At 42.8% G+C, this 20032-nt stretch overlaps 1 protein-coding gene and 1 long non-coding RNA gene across 3 annotated transcripts; one reads left to right on the top strand and one right to left on the bottom strand.

Moving 5' to 3' along the window:
- Positions 1 to 7478: 7478 nt before the first annotated feature.
- On the bottom strand, positions 7479 to 10500 carry LOC144987796 (uncharacterized). The gene is made up of 3 exons (XR_013651466.1): positions 10364 to 10500; positions 7751 to 7866; positions 7479 to 7616 (listed from the first exon to the last, which is right to left on the bottom strand). It is a non-coding gene; the product is annotated as an uncharacterized LOC144987796 (long non-coding RNA).
- zfyve27 (zinc finger, FYVE domain containing 27) lies at positions 10499 to 19720 on the top strand. 2 transcript variants are annotated; one of them, XM_011478866.3, is made up of 13 exons: positions 10499 to 10872; positions 13241 to 13480; positions 13556 to 13626; positions 13710 to 13896; positions 14087 to 14182; positions 14345 to 14457; positions 14542 to 14660; positions 16436 to 16507; positions 16755 to 16775; positions 18439 to 18580; positions 18665 to 18711; positions 18789 to 18870; positions 18943 to 19720. In XM_011478866.3, the coding sequence occupies exons 2-13, from the start codon at positions 13248 to 13250 to the stop codon at positions 19011 to 19013; spliced, it is 1254 nt and encodes a 417-aa protein (XP_011477168.1). In that variant the 5' UTR covers positions 10499 to 10872; positions 13241 to 13247; the 3' UTR covers positions 19014 to 19720. The 2 variants fall into 2 exon arrangements, with proteins under 2 accessions (XP_011477168.1, XP_004066202.1); XM_004066154.4 differs by lacking the exon at positions 16755 to 16775.
- The last annotated feature ends 312 nt before the right edge of the window (positions 19721 to 20032 follow it).

Here is a 20032-nt window from a genome sequence, read left to right on the forward strand (position 1 = left end):
AGGGAGTCGTCAATATAGACACTAAGGTACTTGTACCCGTGAACCACCTCTGTTATGACATTAACATCCAAGGAGGACACCATTGGAATTTTTTCAGAGACCTTCTTTGAGTTTGAAAACATTAGTTTTGTCTTGTCAGCAAAGAAGATCAGGAGATTACAATTGGAGGCAAAACATGAATCCAGAAGGTTTTGGATCCATGAAACCTCTCTGTCCTTATTTCATCTTCAACACAGGTTTTATTCCTTGTTAGCATGTAAGGACTGACTGATTCCCAAATGATGACCTCTGAGTGCAAACAAACATTAATCAGAGGTCAGCTTCAGACCCGCTGTAACCCTTGTGCTATCTTAGGCACTTTAACATTGGGAGTTGGTCATCTATACCCACCAGACAGTGCTCTGAACCTTTTTTCTTCAATGATTTATGATCTTCACTGGTGTCCATGGATTACATGAAATCTTTCCACCTTTATCCACCTTTGTCATGGTAGGGAGAACACGTCAATGTAAGGGTGGGGTCATCTAAGATAGCACAAGGGTTAAGTATGACTGCTTTGATGCCCTGCAGGGATACCAAGAACAATGATTATTGATTCTGTTCCAAACCAACCTGGTTCACAATTTGAGAAGAATCTCATCTTTCTGTGGAAACAGTTCTATCCATTCAAACTGAGCACTTTCTGGTCGGGGATCTGCTACCCGATCGTCATCATCCAGAGACTTGCTGTTCTACAAGACTTTCAGTTTTTGGCCCTGGTCTGAATTTTCACATCATCTCATTAGCTATGTTAATGTGTAAAACTTAAACAATAACACCTCTACAAGCAGTAAATACCAGCAGATGGTTGCCTGACATCACTCTGTGACTTGATTACTTCTGGATGAGGCACACCATTTTGGGAGGGCGTGGTTGCACATAAGAGGGAGATTTGTTTGTTTTCATAGGCTGCTGGTGTGCAAAGTAGCAGCAGTACAACTTGGATGCTAAGGAGCACAGTCCCTGACTGTTGGAAGCAACATGTAAAAGTAAGACTGTGACTGGAATGGTAGAGTGTAAGCCACGGTTACGTCAAGGCGTGGGGAATCAGCTGAGTGGTGAAAGGAGACATTACACCAAGAGGAGCACACCACAAGCTATCGTCGAGAGACTCAAAGTGGTGAATGGGCTTCCCAAATTTAAATGTACGAGCTGCGTCGGTAACTTTAATGATAATAATAATCCATTTAGTTTAAAGCGCCTTTCAAGAAACCCAAGGACACTTTACAAAACAAAGGTTAAAAATACACATTAAAAGCACAATAAATATAAAAGACAAAATCAAAAGTGAACCAGGATGGGAAAGCAGAAATGAACAGATGAGTTTTGAGTTTAGATCTGAAAGTAGGAAGAGAGTCTATGTTACATAGATCAGGAGGGAGGGGGTTCCAGAGTTTGGGAGCTGAGCAGCTGAAGGCTCTGCTTCCTATGGTGACTAGTCGGGCCGGAGGAACAGAGAGTTGAACAGACGAGGAGGACCGAAGAGAACGAGGGGGGGTTTTGATATGGATGAGGTTGGAGAGATGAGGAGGGGCCAGGTTATGGAGGGCCTTAAAGGTGAACAGCAGGAGTTTGAATTGGATTCTGGAGGTTATGGGGAGCCAGTGCAGCTGGTGGAGAACCAGGGTGATATGACTGAAGGAGGGGATTCTGGAGATGATGCGGGCAGCTGAGTTCTGGACCAATTGGAGCTTATTGGGGAAGGAATTACAATAATCTAAACGGGAAGTGACCAGACTGTGAACCAGGATAGAAGCAGAGGGGGCGGTGAGGGAGGGGCGTAGACGATTAATGTTACGTAGATGGAAATGATTAATATTATTGATGTGGGACTGAAAATATAAGGAGCTATCTAGGATGACACCCAGACTCTTCACCTGAGGGGAGGGGGAGACAGAAGACGAATCGATGGAAAGAGTAAGACTTGTTGCTTTGGAGAGGGTGGATTTGGAACCTACTAGAAGTAGCTCGGTTTTATCACTATTTAGTTTGAGAAGGTTTAAGGTGAACCAGTTTTTCATTTCAGATAGACAGGAGTGGAGGGAGGAGGTTGGAAGACAGGAGTCAGGTTTGCTTGATACATAGAGCTGGGTGTCATCGGCAAAACAGTGAAAATTAACATTAAATTTACGGAAGATATTGCCAAGGGGGAGAAGATAATTAATGAAAAGAAGAAGACCAAGGACAGAACCGTGGGGGACACCAGAAGAGACAGAGGATTTGGATTTAATGATAATTTAATGATTAGTCACCAGAGGGTTTTTTCTGGGTTTTAAGAGATTGATTTTTATTTATTTATTTATTTTTCCAACTTTGTTTATTGAACATTTTCAAAGAACAGACATTCCAGTACAAAGCATTTACAATTATAGATGAGGAAAACAATCAAAGAATGTCACGACCACCCCAAACTCCTTCAACCGTTTCCCACTCCCATTCTATCATCCCACAGCCCAATCTACATAACCCAGCCAGCCCTCCACCCTTCCCTTCCCAACACCCTCCCTCCTTTCCTTGGCCAAAAACAAACAAAAAACAAATAAATAAAATAAAATTGAACAGCAAAAAACCAAAACAAATAATAATAATAAATTGGTAATTTTGAGTAAAATTATGAATTTAGGAGGAAGAATTAGTAGAAAACAAGAGTAGAGTTCAGTTGTACTCAGAAGGCAAGACCATGGTACCGACAAATAGTAGAAAGGGATTCCAGGTGGCCTGAAATCATTTAATTGAGCCTCTAAGTGAGAACTGAGGTTTCTCAAGTTTAAGATTGTAAAGCACGTCACGGAGCCAGTGGACTTTGTAAGGGGGACGGGAATCTTTCCATTTAAGTAAAATCAGACGATGAGTCAGTAAAGTGGTAAAAGCCAAAGCCTGTTTCATCGTGCCTGGTACCTCATCATTGGGAGCAACTCCAAATATTGCAGTGATCAGGTTAGGTGCAATGTGATAGGTATAGGCTCCCAATAACACATTAAACACATAGAACCAGAATTGTTGAAGCTTTGGACACAACCAGAACATGTTGAGTTTTATTTTTTTGCATGTCTTTATGGTCGAGTGTAGATAGTTCCAGTCATCCAAATACGTTCCCCAACTAATTATTTTGAGCAGCCTGTCTGGCAACCATGCATCATGGGCTTAACTTTCAAGTTAAGTAGTCATAGAGATGTTTGGCATCTTATCCCATGTTTTTTTCAATTGTAAAAAGTAGTCTGTAAGTTTAAAAAAGTGATAAATGTATGTATAAATAAATGCTTACCAGACCTGTAGCGTAAGACAGACTCACTGGTCAGACCTGATTAGTGAAGGTGCATCCGTAAAGGTACGGGCTTCACGCCGCCTAATATCCCACTGAACCACCTCTGCCTGTGGAGGCAGAGCAGCAGGACTTAGAAGCTAATCCAGAAATGAGATCAGAGCTGTCCAACAAGGAAAAACAAATGAAGGCTGAGGAGGTTAGAAACCCCAGTATTTTAAACATGGCTAACAACATTAGCATTGTTGGTTTCTGCTGGATAAATTGGAACAATAGAAAAATAAACTAAAATCAAAAGAGATTGTGTCACTTCAACTTATAAAAGTAGTTCTCAGTTTTTTTGGGCTGACTGCACCAAGTTGAGGTAAAACCCCTTGCTGCCCCCTAAAAACTGTTTAATGGTTTTCTTATGCATAGACCATCATTTATTTAGGCAACCACTTCTATGAGTAGCAGGAAACAGCTTAAACACAATACAAAAATAATGTAGTCTCAAATAAGGATCTGCAATAATTAGGAGGGGCTGCATAGTGGTGTATTACACCACCTCACAGCGAGAAGGTTCAGGTTTGAATCCTGGTTGTTGCCTTCATAAGAACCAGGGGCAGGGCTTGCTTAGACTGCCAGTACCTCGGGAGTCCTACAAGTCAGCATTGCTTGGTAGGACTGCTTCTTCAGCTTGACAGAATTCCTTACTTCTGGTGTCCAACACCAGGTTCTTGGATTGCCACCACAACAGGCACCAGAGACCTTTCGACAACAGCTCTGAACAGCAGCAGAGAGAACTGAGGTGGAGAACATGGTCCAGTCTCTATCCCCCCTATGATCCACACTCTCTCAGATGTGTGAGTTAAAAATCTCCCAGACAGAGGGCTCAGCCAGACCTTCCCAGCAAACCCACTCAGTACATTTGGGTCTCCCAAGCCTTTCTGGCCTCCCTCCCTGCTAGCAGATCTAACTCACCACAGAGTATTGATCGGTCTCTCTCTTTACCAATGCTTAAGTTTGCCTAAAATTACTAAAAAGTCAATCATCAATCTCCTTCCTAAGGTGTCCTGGTGCTGTGTACTGACGGACACTCTATAGTTCGAACAGTGTTTGTTATGGACAAACTATGATGAGCACACAAGTACAACAACAAAACACCACTCCGGTTTAGATCAGGGAGCCATTCCTTTCAATCACGGCCTTCCAGGTGCCACTGTTGTTGCTCATGTGGACATTGAAGTCCCTCAGAGGGACAGTGGAATTCTTTCTAGTACCCCTCTATGAAACACCAATACCAGATACTCTGAGCTGCTGTGCTGCCCGTAGACAGAAACCACATTCAGAGACCTATTCCCTACCCAAAGGCAAAGACACAAGACCCACTCCATCGGAGGAAACTCCAAAAGTTGGCAATTGAGCTGAGGGCTCACGAGAAAGGCAACCCCAGCCCGTCACCTCTCACCCTGAGCAACTCCCTAATGGTGGAGTCTCAGAGTCCAGGCTGAGCATAGAGGTGAGCCCAACTACATCTAACCGGTATCTCTGAACCTCTCTAACAAGCTAAGGCTCTTTTCCTCCCAGAGAGGTGACAGTTCAAGTCCCAAAAGCTAAATTCCACGACAGGGGGTTAGGTCACTGAGGCACCCGCTTTTGGCTGCCACCAAACCAAATTGCCCTTCTGAGCTCTCCTGTAGGTGGTGGGCCCATGAGGGGGTGTGATCCCAAGTCTTTACTTTATGCTAGACTGACTAGGAAGTCTGATGAAAACAGGTTGTAAAGAGTATCAAAACCTAATCAGGGAATACGAGGGGGAAACACTGTGTAAGCTGGTACCAGAGCATTCCCGGGCTTTGGCTTTGGTGGCAGGAGAGGACTTGTTGAGCGGTCTGGCTTTCATCAGCTGATGTTTGGATCTCAGAGCTTCACGAGCTGAGGAGCAAACTACAATGAGGACGAGAGAAGTACTGTGATGTTGGCACCAAAGGCTGACTGACCTGCTACGGGGCTGGAAAAGAGGCCCAGAGCATGGGTGTCATCAACCCACTTGATGGTGTGGGGGATATTTTCATGCACCAATAAAGTTTTTGAGGGATCTGATTGGTCAGTTCATAACTTGAATATCATGCAACATGGAAAAAACTTTATTAAATAAAATCAGAGTTAGTAAGATCATGTTAAAAACAGGTAGTAGAGAAAGAATGGTTCGTGTGACAAAAAAATGACTGAGTACTAGAACCAGTTCTCAATAGAAGTCTAACTGAGTTAGACTTCTTGGAGCCTGCGGGTACTTCCTGTATGGAACATGGGGGGGGGGGGGGGTCATTGAGGTTGTGTCCGAATTCCTTTACTACACACTACATAGTGCACTATATAGTGTGTTTGCTATTTAGTAGTGTTGTCCAAATCTACAATTCCAAAATCCGATGCCAAAGCAATTTTCCAGAAGTCTCTATGAGAAACTGTGCACTGATGCTCACTAGATTGGCCACTATAGACCACAATGCATTATGTTTGAAAAATTTTGATAAAATTTTTTATTTTATTTTAGTTTTTTATAAACCATCAACATCTTCATCATCAGAACACGGTGAATTCATAAATAGTCTTTGTAAAATGCTCATATTAAAAAGTTTTTTACTTTGTGAAAATTAGAGACATGATATCTCCGTAAAAAAATTTAGTGAGCATGGTGTCTCAATTGCTTTTAAAATCCTGGGCACTAGCTAATTCCACACTATACAGGTTTTTAATAGTTAAGGGGCAATGGAGGGAATTCGGAGTCAGACATAACTTAAATTCCCTTCTGATATAAAGTCTAAAGTTGTGCTCCAATTCCTTCTCTACTCAGTACTTAGTGTACCATATAGAGCACTCGCCATTTTGTAGACTTGTCCAAATCTAAAATTCCAAAATCTAGTGCCCTTGAAATTTCCCAGAGGTCTCTGTGAAAAACCAGTGTGCATTGATGGTCATTAAAAATATAGACCACAATGCATGGCATTAGAAGGATTTTTCATTGGGGAAAAAAAGTATTTTCATTAATTATTTTTATAAACCATCTTAGTTTTCATCTTCAGAGCATAGCTGATTGATAAATAGTCTTCGTAAAATGTTGATATTAGGTTTTACTTTGGGAAATCAGTGACGTCAAATCTGCTACTAAAAAGAAAAAAAAGTTGTTAGCCGTTGTTGCACTAGATAATCTTGACTAGATACCCCAGACCAGTGGTCTGGGGGAATGGTGATATGGTCCCCAAACCATATCACCATTTTGTGCCGGGCCACAGACAGAAAAAAACTAACTTCACTAACTAAACACCAACTTGGATTATTTCCGTTTTCTTTATTTTCTGATACTGAAAATAAAGAAAACTGTTCACCTCATCCATCTCTCTTGACGCGTCTTGCGGCTCAAACTACTAAATTAGTAGCCCAAAGCTTAAAAGCTAATTAAAAACACAATTTAAATGTATTTGAAAAGTTCCTTTGGGTAGAAAAGAGCCAATGAGGAAACCGAATAAGGGTCTTCGACTTCAAAGAAACATAAAGCTGCCGTATACAGACAAAACCAGGAGTTTTCCTTGACATTTAGATTTATTGAGACAGTTGTTCTCACATACCCGAAGCCTCTCCATCTGCCCGATATGCAGCGACTAATTCTCTAATGTTTTACATGTAAGGGAAGTGTGCATTATCAGAAATTAAAGCACGCTGTGGCAGCCTGAACCATCCGACACGAAGCGCATAGCATGCTCTGTTGGCTGTGGTTTGTGTAAATATGCGACAGACCAACCTTAAAGAAACAATAATAAACACGTAGGCTATTAACAAAAGAGAAAGAGAGGTTTGACAAAATATTTAGGGCTACGTATTTGTACAGACCTTCACTAATTTTCTTTAGCATTGCTCCCAGGTAGTTGACACCCATCGGTTCCCTGGAGTACCAAACCTAGGATGCTGCGGTGACGGAGCGCTTCGGATGCAAATAAAAAGATTTTGCGTCTGGGGGACATTTAGAGATGTATTTCTTGAAACTTTTTATTGGGCACAAAGGATCCCCGGATCTTGCACACATAAAACCTCTTGGGTTTTGCTTGTGGGGGTCTTTTGGAGTTTTGTGATTCTTAGTGTCCGGATTATGCGATAGGGTGAGGTATTCAGCGCCTTCCTCGTCTCTGTGGATGCTATGGCCAATTCACAGCACCCCTCCCTCCCACGTCGAGCCAAACACAGCTGGATGTCAAACCACACCTTTCTCGCGAGGCCAAGGGGCTTGTCAGAAGGTCTTCAGACTGGCCACACTGTATTCTCGTCCTTCCTTAGTGGACTGAACAGGCGCATAAAAAAGGCGCAGACTCTCATTGACAGTGGTAGCAGTGTAGTTTTCAAAGTTCATGTCCATGTTTGTTTGAGCCAGGAAGTCTCTAAATAAATGAACTGCCCATTTTGTGGTTTGTTTACCTCGTCCTTGTCATCCTCTAAAAAGTTCGGTTCTTCCGGTGTCACTTCCTTGTGTCTTCTCTCCCCCTTTTTATATTCTTGTCTCTTTCTCTGCGGCTGCATCCCAGTCATCAAAACTATCAAATTCACCGAACAAGTTAAAAGAAATCACTCGTCTTTTCTGCTGTATCGCTGCTGTGAAATAACGTATCTCAACATATGTTTTAGGTTTTGTTCCAGCGTAGTTATGTGTCCGAAACTTCTTTTTTAGGCGTGTGGTCATCCCTTTTTAATGCACATCCAGCAGCCAATCAGAATCGAGTATTCACCCGGACCATGGTATAAACACAGACAATAAACATGCTGACATGGTGTATTCACATTATTTATTATATTAATATATTTAAGAAAATAGAAGTTTACGATGGCTGTTTCATTTTATTTATCCATCACACCTTAAAAGTTGGTCGCAGCTAAAGTTAGCATCCGGTTGTTAGCATCCACTTTGACGTCTTCATCTTAATCACAAAGTCTAAGTTTTAAACAAGCCGCAAACATTTGACAGTGAATAAAGATTCAATCGAATAAAGTTGCTGACCTGCAGATGATGTTGCTGATCAGAGGAAACTTTAAAAGGGTGAATTTGGCAGGCAGCTGACAAGAAACTTTAGCACAGAAAATGTTCCTGTGTTAAAAATAAATAAACAATGAATCATGATTTGTGTAAAAACAAAGGTTGAAAGGTTGAGGGCCACTGTTCTAGATTATCTAGATCAGTGGTCCCCAACCACCGGGCAGCGGACCGGTACCAGTCCGTGGGTCATTTGGTACCGGGCCGCACAGAAAAAATAAAATAACTTTCGTGACTTCCATTTTATTTATTTCGGAATCTGAAAGATGTTTTTTTTTTAAAAGTTGCATGATTCTCTGTTCCATCCGTCTATGTTGCTCTTGACGCAGGCCAATTCGCTCGTCTTGGTCACGTGATAGGATACAGCTAAAATAAAACCCAGGAACTAGCAAAATGAATAAAAAGCAAACGTCTTTGGAAAGTTTCTTTGCCAAGTGGAAAAGGTCCAGCCAGGAGACAGAAGAGGAGCCGTCCACTTCCAAAAAAAGAAAGCTACATTTAATAGACAGTATCAGGAGTCCTACTTAAAATACAGATTTATCCCAACGGGAGATTCCCTCAAACCATTCAGCATTGTGGTGAGTTGGATTTTCTATGCACTTATTTTGAAGGCATGTTTAAATGTTATCATAGCGACCAGGGAGTGTTGCCGGCAGAGAGGACGTTGCTCATGTCATAATTCGTGTTTATTGTTATGTTTAGAAAATACCACAGTTTGCATGCAAGTCATATTATTTTGTTGTACTGTAGTGTCGGTCACGTGCACGTTTGGTCTGCTGTCAGAGTTCCGCAGGCTGCAGGGGTTACTGTCGGAGATGGCATCACAGAGAATTAAATCAATTCCCTTTGCCTGCTTTGGTCAAAATAGGGTTGAGCACGGTGTTTCTTTTGGCCTACGGGTCCTTTTATCTGGCAGTTATGTTGTTTCACCCTTAGTTATTTCTTCCTGTTGTGTTTACACCATGAGTGTGGGAAGGGGAGAGGATGATGACACCTGTGCGATGTACAATGTTTAACGTGTCAAAATAAAAGTGCAGAGTACGTCTTATCACGTGTCTCTGCCTTTATTGCAGAGTTGCTGCAGCATGTGTCCGCCACATGTAACATACCGGTTCGTAAGAATTTTGCCAGACATCAAACCGATCAGTGGCGCAATAAAGGTTGGGGATCACTGATGTAGACGATTGTCCTGCTCTTTATTGTTTTCTAGTACTAAAAGAGTAGGGAGAGATTTCGAACATGTACAATGGTCTATACCACTCATTGTCTGTATATAACGTGGGGCAAAAAAAGCATTTAGTCAGCCAGCAATTGTGCAAGATCTCCCACTTAAACAGATGAGAGAGGCCTGTAATTTTAATCGTAGGTAAACCTTAACTATGAGAGACAAAATGAGGGGGGAAAAGAATCAGAAAAATCCCATTGTCTGGACACAGCTGGGTGTGACTTCACCCATAGAAAATACCTTACTTCCAGCTCCAGTGAAATGAAGACAATTCAGTTGCCATTTTTCCGCGATACGGGTGTCCTCATTTGGAGCCAGTTGACCGTGATTGGTCCGAATTGGTCTGAGTCCAAATTTATAGGGCCACTGCTGTCACCAATCAGAAGTAAGCTCATTTGAAGTCCACACCTGTTCCACTAAAAGTGGCTCAGGAGAATCTATCAATCAAATGTCCGAGGTGGGGCTAGCGGGCACCAAATGGTTTTACTGAGGCATCTGATTGGTTAGTTTAAAACTTGAATAACTGACGTTAAAGAAAAAAATATCCTGAAAAAATGTGATGTTCCATACCTCCACAGGTATATCTTCAGGACCAAGTGCCTTTCTATTCTTTATTTTCTTCAATGACCCCTCTCACTTCACCCCATTAATCTTTTTTAATTCCTGCTCCACAACAGTCACCTCTTTTATTCTTTCTCAACTCTTCCAAGTATTCTTCCCATCTTTCCATTACACTACTGACACCTGTCAATACATTACCATCCTTATCCTTACTCACCCTATCCTGCTGTCCTCCTCTCGGTCTCTGCCTTAGAATGACTGAACATTAGCTGTTTATTTCTCAATAGACGTCTAGGGGATTTTGGCTTCTAGGAGGCAGCGGGTACTTTCTATTTGGAACGCGAGGGAAGAGGGGTCAGTCTGAGTCTGTCTCGACACACTGTGTTCCCACTGCCCGGTCGAGGCGCTCTAGGATCGTCTCATTTGGGCTCCGCCCATGAATGTCATCAGCTGTTTAGCCTGGACCAAACCGGAAGCGAGTGTTCGGGAAAAGCTTGCGCTGAGTCGAAAAATCTCCCTAAAGTAAATTGCTGGTTTAGTCCCCGCGCATGCGGTGCTCTGTGCTGCTTCCGGGTTTCAAGGGGGAGTCTGCGGTCATGTCGTTTCTGCGGGTCCTCTGCTCCCGCCGCGCAGCTGGGGCCGTCGGGACTCGCTAGCTTAGCCTGCGCTACTACTTCTATACCCCCCGCATCTTAACGTGTCTGGGTTGGACCCCTTCTGCTCTGGGTAAGAGACCCCCTTCATCTTCAGCTCATGAAGTCGCAGTTTGAGTGAACAGGGATTCACGAAAGCAGAAAATGAAACAGGAAGTACCAGTGCTCTGGGCACGGAAACTTCCTGATTTGCGTCGAATATGGAAAACACTCCTGTGCCAGTCACACACACAGGGACACACACACTTTCTCGTACACATTCTGTGGGAGCAGAATATCAACGAACCCTTAGTTTGGAAAATGTTTTTACCCAGTGTTGCCAGAGAGTCATGGTTTTCCAGCCCAAAAAAGTCATCTTAAAAACTGCAAGACCCCACAAAAACAGCTCTAGTAGAAATGTTAATCAGTGATTAACTAGCCTGAAAGTGTGGAAAGTGGTATGAATATTAACCAACATGCAAACGCATATCTCACATCAGAATTGTTTTTTCTAAAAATAGCAGGTTCATATTGGGCCATAGAAGAATGTAAAATGTATGTATATAGCGGTTCAGTCTCCCACCTGAATGTTACAGACAACCCATAACATAGACACAGTATGGAGAATGTACGCTCTCTCACAAACACACTAAACTTGCACATGGGTCTAACCTTCACTGGTAAATGAAGTCCACACACTTCTCCCTCTAGACAAAATTCTCTGTGACTTTGGCATAAAAGCTGTCCTTATCGTCTTCTAGTTTTATTAATCTCTTAGTGTCAATGAAGTGTTGGTTTATCTGTTACTTCCCATTTTGACTGAAAGTCCAACTCTGATATTTTTTTAATCATATAACATTTGCCATTTTTACAGTCAATCAGAGCAAAGCATTAAATAATTCACTTCTATTTACTCATCTTCTGATCTCTTTTAAAAGTGTTCCTAGTGGTCTCTCAACTAAGATTCTACAGTTTTTAGCTAAAATCAAAAAGCCTATCTTTTTCTAGGACATAGTTTCTGTAGAGTGCCAGTAGTTCATTAAAAATTCACTTCTGATCTGTGGGTGGGAATGTTGTTGCAGAGTAAGCCCGAGCCCACTTTCCTCTGTTTACACGGTCTCCCAATAGCTCACAGCCCCTCACACCCCCAACCTAACAACAAAGATGTCAAACAATGTTGGAGCTATCCAGCTGTGCAGTTCTGAGCCAGATGCCAGCTCAAACGAGGAAAAAGAAGAATGCGTGGATTTATTTGTCTGCTAGTGGATGTGGGCAGCTGATCGTTGCTGCTGCGTCCAAACTACAAACTTTTTTAAACAGTGTTTTTTTTGTCTGATCCTGATTCGCTAGAATTTAAATTAAATAATAATCACATATGCAGTTTTGGCTTATTTTTTTGTTTAAGTCCTCCATCTTTAGAAAAAATGCCACAAGAACGCATTAAAAATGCCAAAAAACATCATTTTTATCAGTGGGTCTTTACTGCTAAAGTAGAATAGAATATCTTTATTTCTATAGCACTTTTCCCAGAGCAAGTCACAAAGTGCTTTACAAAGAGCATAAAATCATATCAACACACAAAAAAGTGATAAAATACAATAATAATAATAGTAAAACAAAACACAGTAAAACGTGGTAAAACTAGGACTAAATCAACTAAAAGCTCTCCTGAATTAAAACGTCTTGACCTAAGATTTAAAACACTCAACGGAGTCGATCTGACGCAACGACAATTGGAGGGAGTTCCAAAGACGAGGAGCAACAGCTTGAAATGACAGATCTCCTCTGGTCTTAAAGCGGGTTTTTGGAATGCTTAAAAGATTCTGGTTGGAAGACCTCAAGGATCGGGCCGGAGAGTATGGGGTTAAAAGGTCAGAGAAGTACGTCAGAGCTTGACCATGCAAGGCTCTAAAAAATTAAAGTAGAATTTTAAAATCAATTCGAAATTTGAGCGGTAACCAATGTAAAGCAGACAACAGAGGAGTGATGTGTGTCCGTTTACTTGTTCCTGTTAAAAGCCTTGCTGCAGAGTTTTGGACAAGCTGAAGGGAACGTTTGTTAAAACAGGTAAAAAAGAGAGTTACAGTAATCTAAACGAGAGGAAATAAAAGCATGGATAATTGTTTCCAGGTCTGATCGAGACAAGATACTTTTTTAATTTTGCCACGTTCCTCAGATGATAAAAACAGTTTTTTGCTAAAGTCAAAGTTTGCTTCAGCAAAAACTTTAAATGTTGTTTATTTGTTGAAAATTCTACAGTAATTTGCTTAATGTTTAAGTATTTTCCTTCAAACAAGTTCCTTTTTTTTGAGTTACTGTGGAAGCTGAAGTGACACATCTGTCCAAACCAACCTTCAAAGGAGAATTTTTTATTTTTACTTTTGGATCAGGTGTTTGATAAAAGCTTAGCCTGATTTCCAGCTGGTTCTCCTGGGATGTAAAGTTTTCCGGTCTTGTTGCAGTGTTGTGATGGCCGTGCTAACCTCTGGGACGTGTCAGGACCCCCCTCAGGGTTCAGGGGGGCAGGGTGAGCTGGCTCACTCGTCTAAAGACACCCCTGGATCCGCAGACACCTTTGAGTTGGGCAGCCCTCGCTGTTCGCCAAACCTGGACCTGCTAAACATGGTTGTGTCTTACAAGAGGATGGCTGTGTTACTGGAGCCCTTGGTGGATGTGGTGGATGTGATTGGCTTCCTGCTCAGGTGTGTTCGGAGCTTCTGTCGTTGAGTTGTTGTCTTCTGATTTGCCCTTATTACCCTCTTTGTTTTCGTCCTCAGATGGAAGATGCCGCTTTGCTCTCTGTCCGTTTGGATTTTTCTTAATGTTTTCTTTTGCACTGTGTCTGAAGGTAAGAGGAGACTTACCACTTTGTAGCTGTTCTGTAAAGAAGCAGTGTAACCTCGCCACCTTTGTCTGTGTTTCTGCCCTCAGCGGGTTGGTTCACCTTGAGTATGATGGGGGTATTGCTTCCGGCTGCTCTGGGTTACCTGCAGGACAGGTGTGGCAACAAACGGCCAGAGGATGAGCTCCAAAGGAGGCGCATTTATGCTGTGCAGAGCAGAGACTTGCAGACGGTGCAGATGACCAAGCAGGAGGCCATGATGGAGGTCAAAGAGCTGTAAGAGGAGAGCTGGTTCCTGAACGCGTACACCTGGATTCTGGTTTTATTCTGACCAGATCAATCTGTGACATGGTTATACCAGCATGAAAAACCACTGCAGCCAGCTGTGCATATTAACATCTGGGCACATACTGCTAGTTTCTGCCAGTCTTTCAGTCCCTAACTGTACATGTGATCTCTGGTTTAGGTTGAAGCACCTGGACGACTCGTTGTCATCAGCATGTCAGTCTGCAGAATCGGTTTACAAGCTTCTGTACTGGGACGATTACTCCACCTCATCAAGGTACACACACATACACACACTCTGCTATGAGACTAGAGGGAAGAGAAAACGTTGAAAGTACTGGAACATCTGTTATAATACTACCAAAACATGTTTGTATCTGCAACATAAGGAGCTCCAGTAAGAGTTGGAAGCGTTTTGACTTTTGCTGGAACTCTTTAGGTTCTACGGTGCATTGTTGATGCTGGTATGTCTGCTGTACGTGGCCCCCGTGGGCTGGGTGTTGGCTGCGCTCACCAGTGCCTCCTTCCTGTGGAACAGAGACTTTTGCAGAGGTCAGTCGTCTCAGCCTTAAGAATGCTGAAGAGCAGCTCTCAGTAGCACCAGCGCTCATTTTGTCCCGTGCTTTCTTCTTCCAGTTTTATTGGACCTCCGTAGGCTTTTCCTGCGGGGTCAGAACTCATCCTCAGAAGGTGTGTGCGAAGATCGGGAGTTGGGTAGTCTGATGGAAAGAACCCCCACACCAACCAGTCTGGAGGTAGGCTGTACTTGTGATATCTGTTTGATTCTGGAATTGTTTTCTTTGAGGCTGGACGTTGGCATAGTGGTTAGCGCTCTTGCCTCACAGCAAAAACGCCCCAGAAACACAGAAACAGAACATCAATGGGGAACCTTTCTGTGTGGAGTTTGCATGTTCCCCTCATGCATGCGTGGGTTTTTTCCACAGACTCCGGCTTCCTCCCACTGTCCAAAAACATGCTTCATAGGTTACTCTAGTTACTCTAAATTGTCCATAGGTGTGAGTGTGAGAGTAAATGGGTGTGTGATTGTGGCCCAGCGACCGACTGGCGACCTGTCCAGGGTGTCCCCTGCCTTCGCCCATGGGTGGCTGGGAAGTTCTCTGGCAGCCCAGTGACCCTGAAAGGGCCAAAACAGGTTTAGAAGATGAATGAATGAATGAATAGTTGAGTTTGTTGTGTTTTTGTCTGCTGCAGTCAGACAGAAATCTGTAGCATTAAAAATTGACTGAGCTTTTATTGCTAAACCTGCGTTTTAACTAGGGGTGTGACCATAACCACATCACTGCACTTTTTTTTTTAAGTTTTTTTTTTTTAAGTTCTGCATATGGTGCGTGATTGGAACAATGATAAACACATAAAACACATTCATTTTTGCTGATAATTTACTTTTTCTGCTAGGCCTGTGTTCAGACTTGTTCTCTCTGCACCGCGTCTCTCACCTCTTGGGCTGCGCGCAGCTGTCACTGCCTCTGCGCTGCACGCTCCCTCTACTCACACACACACACACGCAGTTTCAGCAGCACACACACATCCTCATTCTACAACAAGAGTTTCTGTCTCGCGAGGAAATACGACAAATTTGCTGCGTTCTAATTATTCATTTCCATTGTATTCATTTCCATTACAAGCTGCGTGCGTTCTTGAGTGCCGCCCGCCAGAGGATTTGGTGTTGGGGGGGGTTATTACTTTTCTCCTTCACTCTGTAACACCAAACATGAACTTGCACTGTTAGAGTGCATGAATATCACTACATGTTTTGTTTGGGAACTATTTTGTGCAGCGCAACGTTACGTGTCTGTATAACAAAGTCGAAGCCTCCTGCCCCGCGTTCTTCATGGGTGTAAGGCTTCATGTCTACCGGAAAGGTGACAAAGTGTCTGCAGTCTCGTTTATTACTGAGCAATATATAAGATTGTGAGAAGAATACTGCGTTGTAATTGTATTCATTTGCGACATGGCCGTTGGGGGATTTTGTGTGTGTGTGTGGGGGGGGGGGGGGGGTGATCTGGATGATGCTGCTTTCAGCGAACCTCTGTCTCTCTGTAGCCCATGGGATGACAAAAAAAAGAAAATGAGGGGACCATTTGTTCTGGTTTTAATACAAACTTTAAAAAAAAAAAGCATTGTGAAGTTCAGGAGGAGCACAAACGGCAACTTTGAGCTTCTCCTCCATGAAAACAAGTTTTTTTTTTCAACACAGCACCACCAAAACGGAGTTCCTGATTGGTTAGCAAAAATTATCGCTGAAGATCAGATTTTTTCAACTTTTTGCTGGCTGTTTAAATTGCTCCACAGAATCATTTGCTGTGTCTTTACAGTAACCTAAGATTAAAAACTGTCCTGCTCCCCACTGTGAAAACAGCATGCTCTGTGTTAGTGAGACCCACATGTCACTGACAAATCACCTTTTTTATTTCTTTAAGTGGAGAAGGTTTTCCTCCTGAAGACACATTTTTGCGCCTTTGTGTGACCCTATAATCTTTAAAGGTTGTCTTTCTTCATGTGTTAACAGGACCTAACTCCAGGCAGTGTGGAGGAAGCAGAGGAGGCAGAGCCAGATGAGGAATTTAAGGACCCTATTGAGGTAATCTTTAATCTGCCTGCAAGCTGAAAGCAAATGTTTGAAGTTTCTGTGACTCCTGTAGGTTCCACACCTGAGCACAGGTTACTGTTAGGAGCCGAGCTCCCTGCTGCACCGCTGTTCTTCTTTTCTTTAACTGCAGCTCTTATTTAAATTAGCGTGACTGTGCAGATTGGTGATAAATCTCCCATGACCTTCTGTTGGAGTCAGGTTGTCTTCATGCTTTCTTTTCTATTTTCTGCTGCAACAGGAAAACTCAGTTTTGCTTCAGGTGAGTGACACCCCCCTGTGTAATTAGGAAGCAGGTGCATGTCATCAGTTGTGTAAAAATATGTACATTTCTGTGGATTATAAAAATTTCTGTCAGAAGATTCTCTTCTTCCCATAATTCATGGTATGTGAGAGCAGGAGGCGGAGCCTCTGCAGTCCCAGAGTTAGATGGACTAACAGTTGAAAGTGCTTGCAGAGTAGTCCTGCACACATTATTATGCTTGCACTGCCGTGAATGACAACTGGTAGGACTGGGTTGAAAAAAATCGATTAACCGATCTGAATCGATCCAAGCTTAATAGATAAATAATCGTTCCATAAAGAGGAGATCGATCTTTTATGCCTTTCTTTTCCGGTGTCCTAACGCATAACAAGAGTCTGCTAACTTGATGCTAACGTATAATATAATTACCCATAGGACAGCTAATGCTAACACTCTGTTGACCATACATTGCTGACTAAATGAACAGCTTTAAATAGTCACAGGTTCCAAACTCTTTTAAGGAAACAATTTTAAGTAACCATTTATTATTCTAATTTGACTAGAATAATAGAATTCCTTTTTATGTGTTCAGCTTAACCTGAATAGGTGTCTCAAAGGAGTTTTCTCTGATCCTATTAGAAGGAAAAAATACATGGCGATGGTAGAGAAATCTCCCATTAATGATTTAAAAAAAAGTCACTTGATTTATCAGCCTCAACACTGCAGACATGATTCATTTGATTGGTTACAAAATTCAGAGACATTAATGCGATGAGCTGAAAAAACCTTTCAAAAATGGAAGACTATTGAGGGACACAAGACAAAGACGAAGACTTAGTTACTTAATGATGCTTAAAAACTGAAAGTACAAATTTCATTGAGGAAACCAAAGGAACAAACGGGAATGAAAACCATTAAGCAGGAAAGAGCGGCTCTTTCTGACGTCTTTCAGCCGTTCCGCTGGGGGCGCAGACTCCGAAACTGGACTTGCAGAGTAACAGCTTTCAACTCCATCCTCAGATCCTCTCCTGCCGGGGTATCAAAGCATTTTGCATAGTGGGCCAGACCTGGTGAGGGGAAACTGTGTGAGGGTCAACCACCCTGCCTGTATTCTCAAACGATTTGAATACAATTAAATCAAAATGAACGGTTCAATGAAATTTTGTATTGCATTGGTATTTTCATTTTTTTTTTACATAAAACACAAACACATGTAACCCTTGTTCTATCCTAGGCACTTTAACATTGGGAGTTGGGTCAACTAGACCCACTAGACAGTGCGCTGAACCTTTTTTCTTCAATGATTTGTGATCTTCACTGGTGTCCATGGATTACATGAAATCTTTCCTCCTTTATCCACCTTTGTCATGGTAGGGAGAACACATCAATGGAAGGGTGGGGTCATCTGATCCTCCTCCATGTGATAGCACCAGGGTTAAATGACAGTGGAGTCCACATTTGAAGACTAAAAATAAAATGAAGAAAAGGCGGCTTGATAAATGAAAATGGATTAATATAAAATCTGGGTTGATATGAAATGTTACATCCTAGTCACTAATAAATGCTCGCTGTGAACTGCTTCATTGTAACTGAAGTTCACCCATTGGGAGGCTTGAGAACATGTTCCCGCCCCTTTAGGGCTCCCCCCACTTTTGTTCAACTTGCTGTGTGCCCCCTCCAGGAAGACGATGAGGCCCCTCTGGGGGCTCCAGAGTACGACGCAGCACCTGAAAATGGTCTGCTGAGTCGAAATGAGCCGATTCGTGCAAAGGTGTCCAAGCTGACTGAGAAACTGCGCAAACGTTACCCCACAGCCAGCACAGGTAGAGAGAGGGGCTCCTCTTCATCACGCAGCCTTGCTCTGCCAGTGGAGTCCACTGAGGTTCACCGTCTGTTTGTCTCCACAGGGAACTGTTCCAACTGCAGCACAGTCTTCTCGGTCCTGAAGAAGAGGGTGAGCGTCACGAGTTAGTGTTCAGTTATGGATGTTTGTTGCTCTTTTGTATCACCGTCAATCGTATCTTTCCTTAGAGGAACTGCAGTAACTGTGGCAACAGCTTCTGTTCCCGATGCTGCTCCTTCAAGGTGTTAAGATCCTGCATGGGGGCCACAGGTAAGAACACTGCTGGCGTGAAGAGATCCGCTTCAAGTCTTCTTGATGATCACGTCTTCCACTTGCTTTCAGCTCCGGAGGCTCAAAGAGAGACTGTGTTTGTGTGCGCTAGCTGTAACTCCTCCCTCATCAAGTCCCAGTGAGCTCCGAGTCTTTTCCTCTCGAGAAACCCGCCGTCTGTGACGTTCTTACCGTTAACGTTCTTCCTTGAACACTTTTGGACCTGGAGAGTCTCATGAGAGACTGTGGTTGAGAGACACATTCCCCTTTCTGAGCAGAGAGAAGTGAAGTTCCTGCGGTGAAGGTTGGCGTGAGGATGAGCCACGACCTGAAGGAACAGACCCCTCCCCCCTGTCTGGAACAGTGCAAGTCTCTACTGAGAGCTTTTTGGAAACCGTTTAAGATTTGTCTTGTGTTTCCCCTGCTGTCTGTGAATTTTAGGGTTTTTAGCTTTCAGGGGGGGTCAAACGCACAGCCATGGCGTTGCTGCTCAGCCTCAGATCTTTGTTTCACTGGAAGCTGATTCCTCGGTGGTTCAAGATGCATGAAGGTGGAATCTGAGGCATTCTTGCTAACGGGATGATAGCTGGCTTCACTGGATCAAAACTGTCGGGAGCCTCCAGAACATTTATCCAGACTCTGAGGCATTAGATCCTGTCAGTCAAGATGTTTTATTAACAAATCAAACAACATGATGATAATAATTGTTTGCTTTTATTGTGATCTTATTGTTCATGATTGTAAACTGTATTTAAACCTGCAAAAATTCAATGTTTTTGTTTGATGTTGTTCTTTCATCTGTATTTATTGACTTTATTCAATGGATGTGCAAATAAATTCTACAGGTTTATTTGAGGTTTTTGTTTTGGATGCAGCCAAATGAAAACTAAACAGTTTGGGAAATTTCTCTTTCGGACTTAAAGATTCTCTCAGCGTTGGAGGAGAACCTCTGCATGTTGTGTACTCCTGCATGACTTCCACCATTGAATCATGATGCTGACTAACTCAGACTTCAGTTTGTGTGGGCTTAGATGTTTTATGGCATGATTCCTCACTGGCTTGTAAGAAGTCAGGGTTTCCAAAGTGCTGGTGTAGCTGGAGTGATGGCGCTCATTGTGCTGGCCCATGGGCGATTGCGGCAGCAGAGCTCACTATGCCGGGC

The sequence above is a fragment of the Oryzias latipes genome, chromosome 1 (genome assembly GCF_053564925.1).
Source record: "Oryzias latipes strain Hd-rR chromosome 1, Olatipes_Hd-rR_3.1".
Lineage (NCBI taxonomy): Eukaryota > Metazoa > Chordata > Actinopteri > Beloniformes > Adrianichthyidae > Oryzias > Oryzias latipes.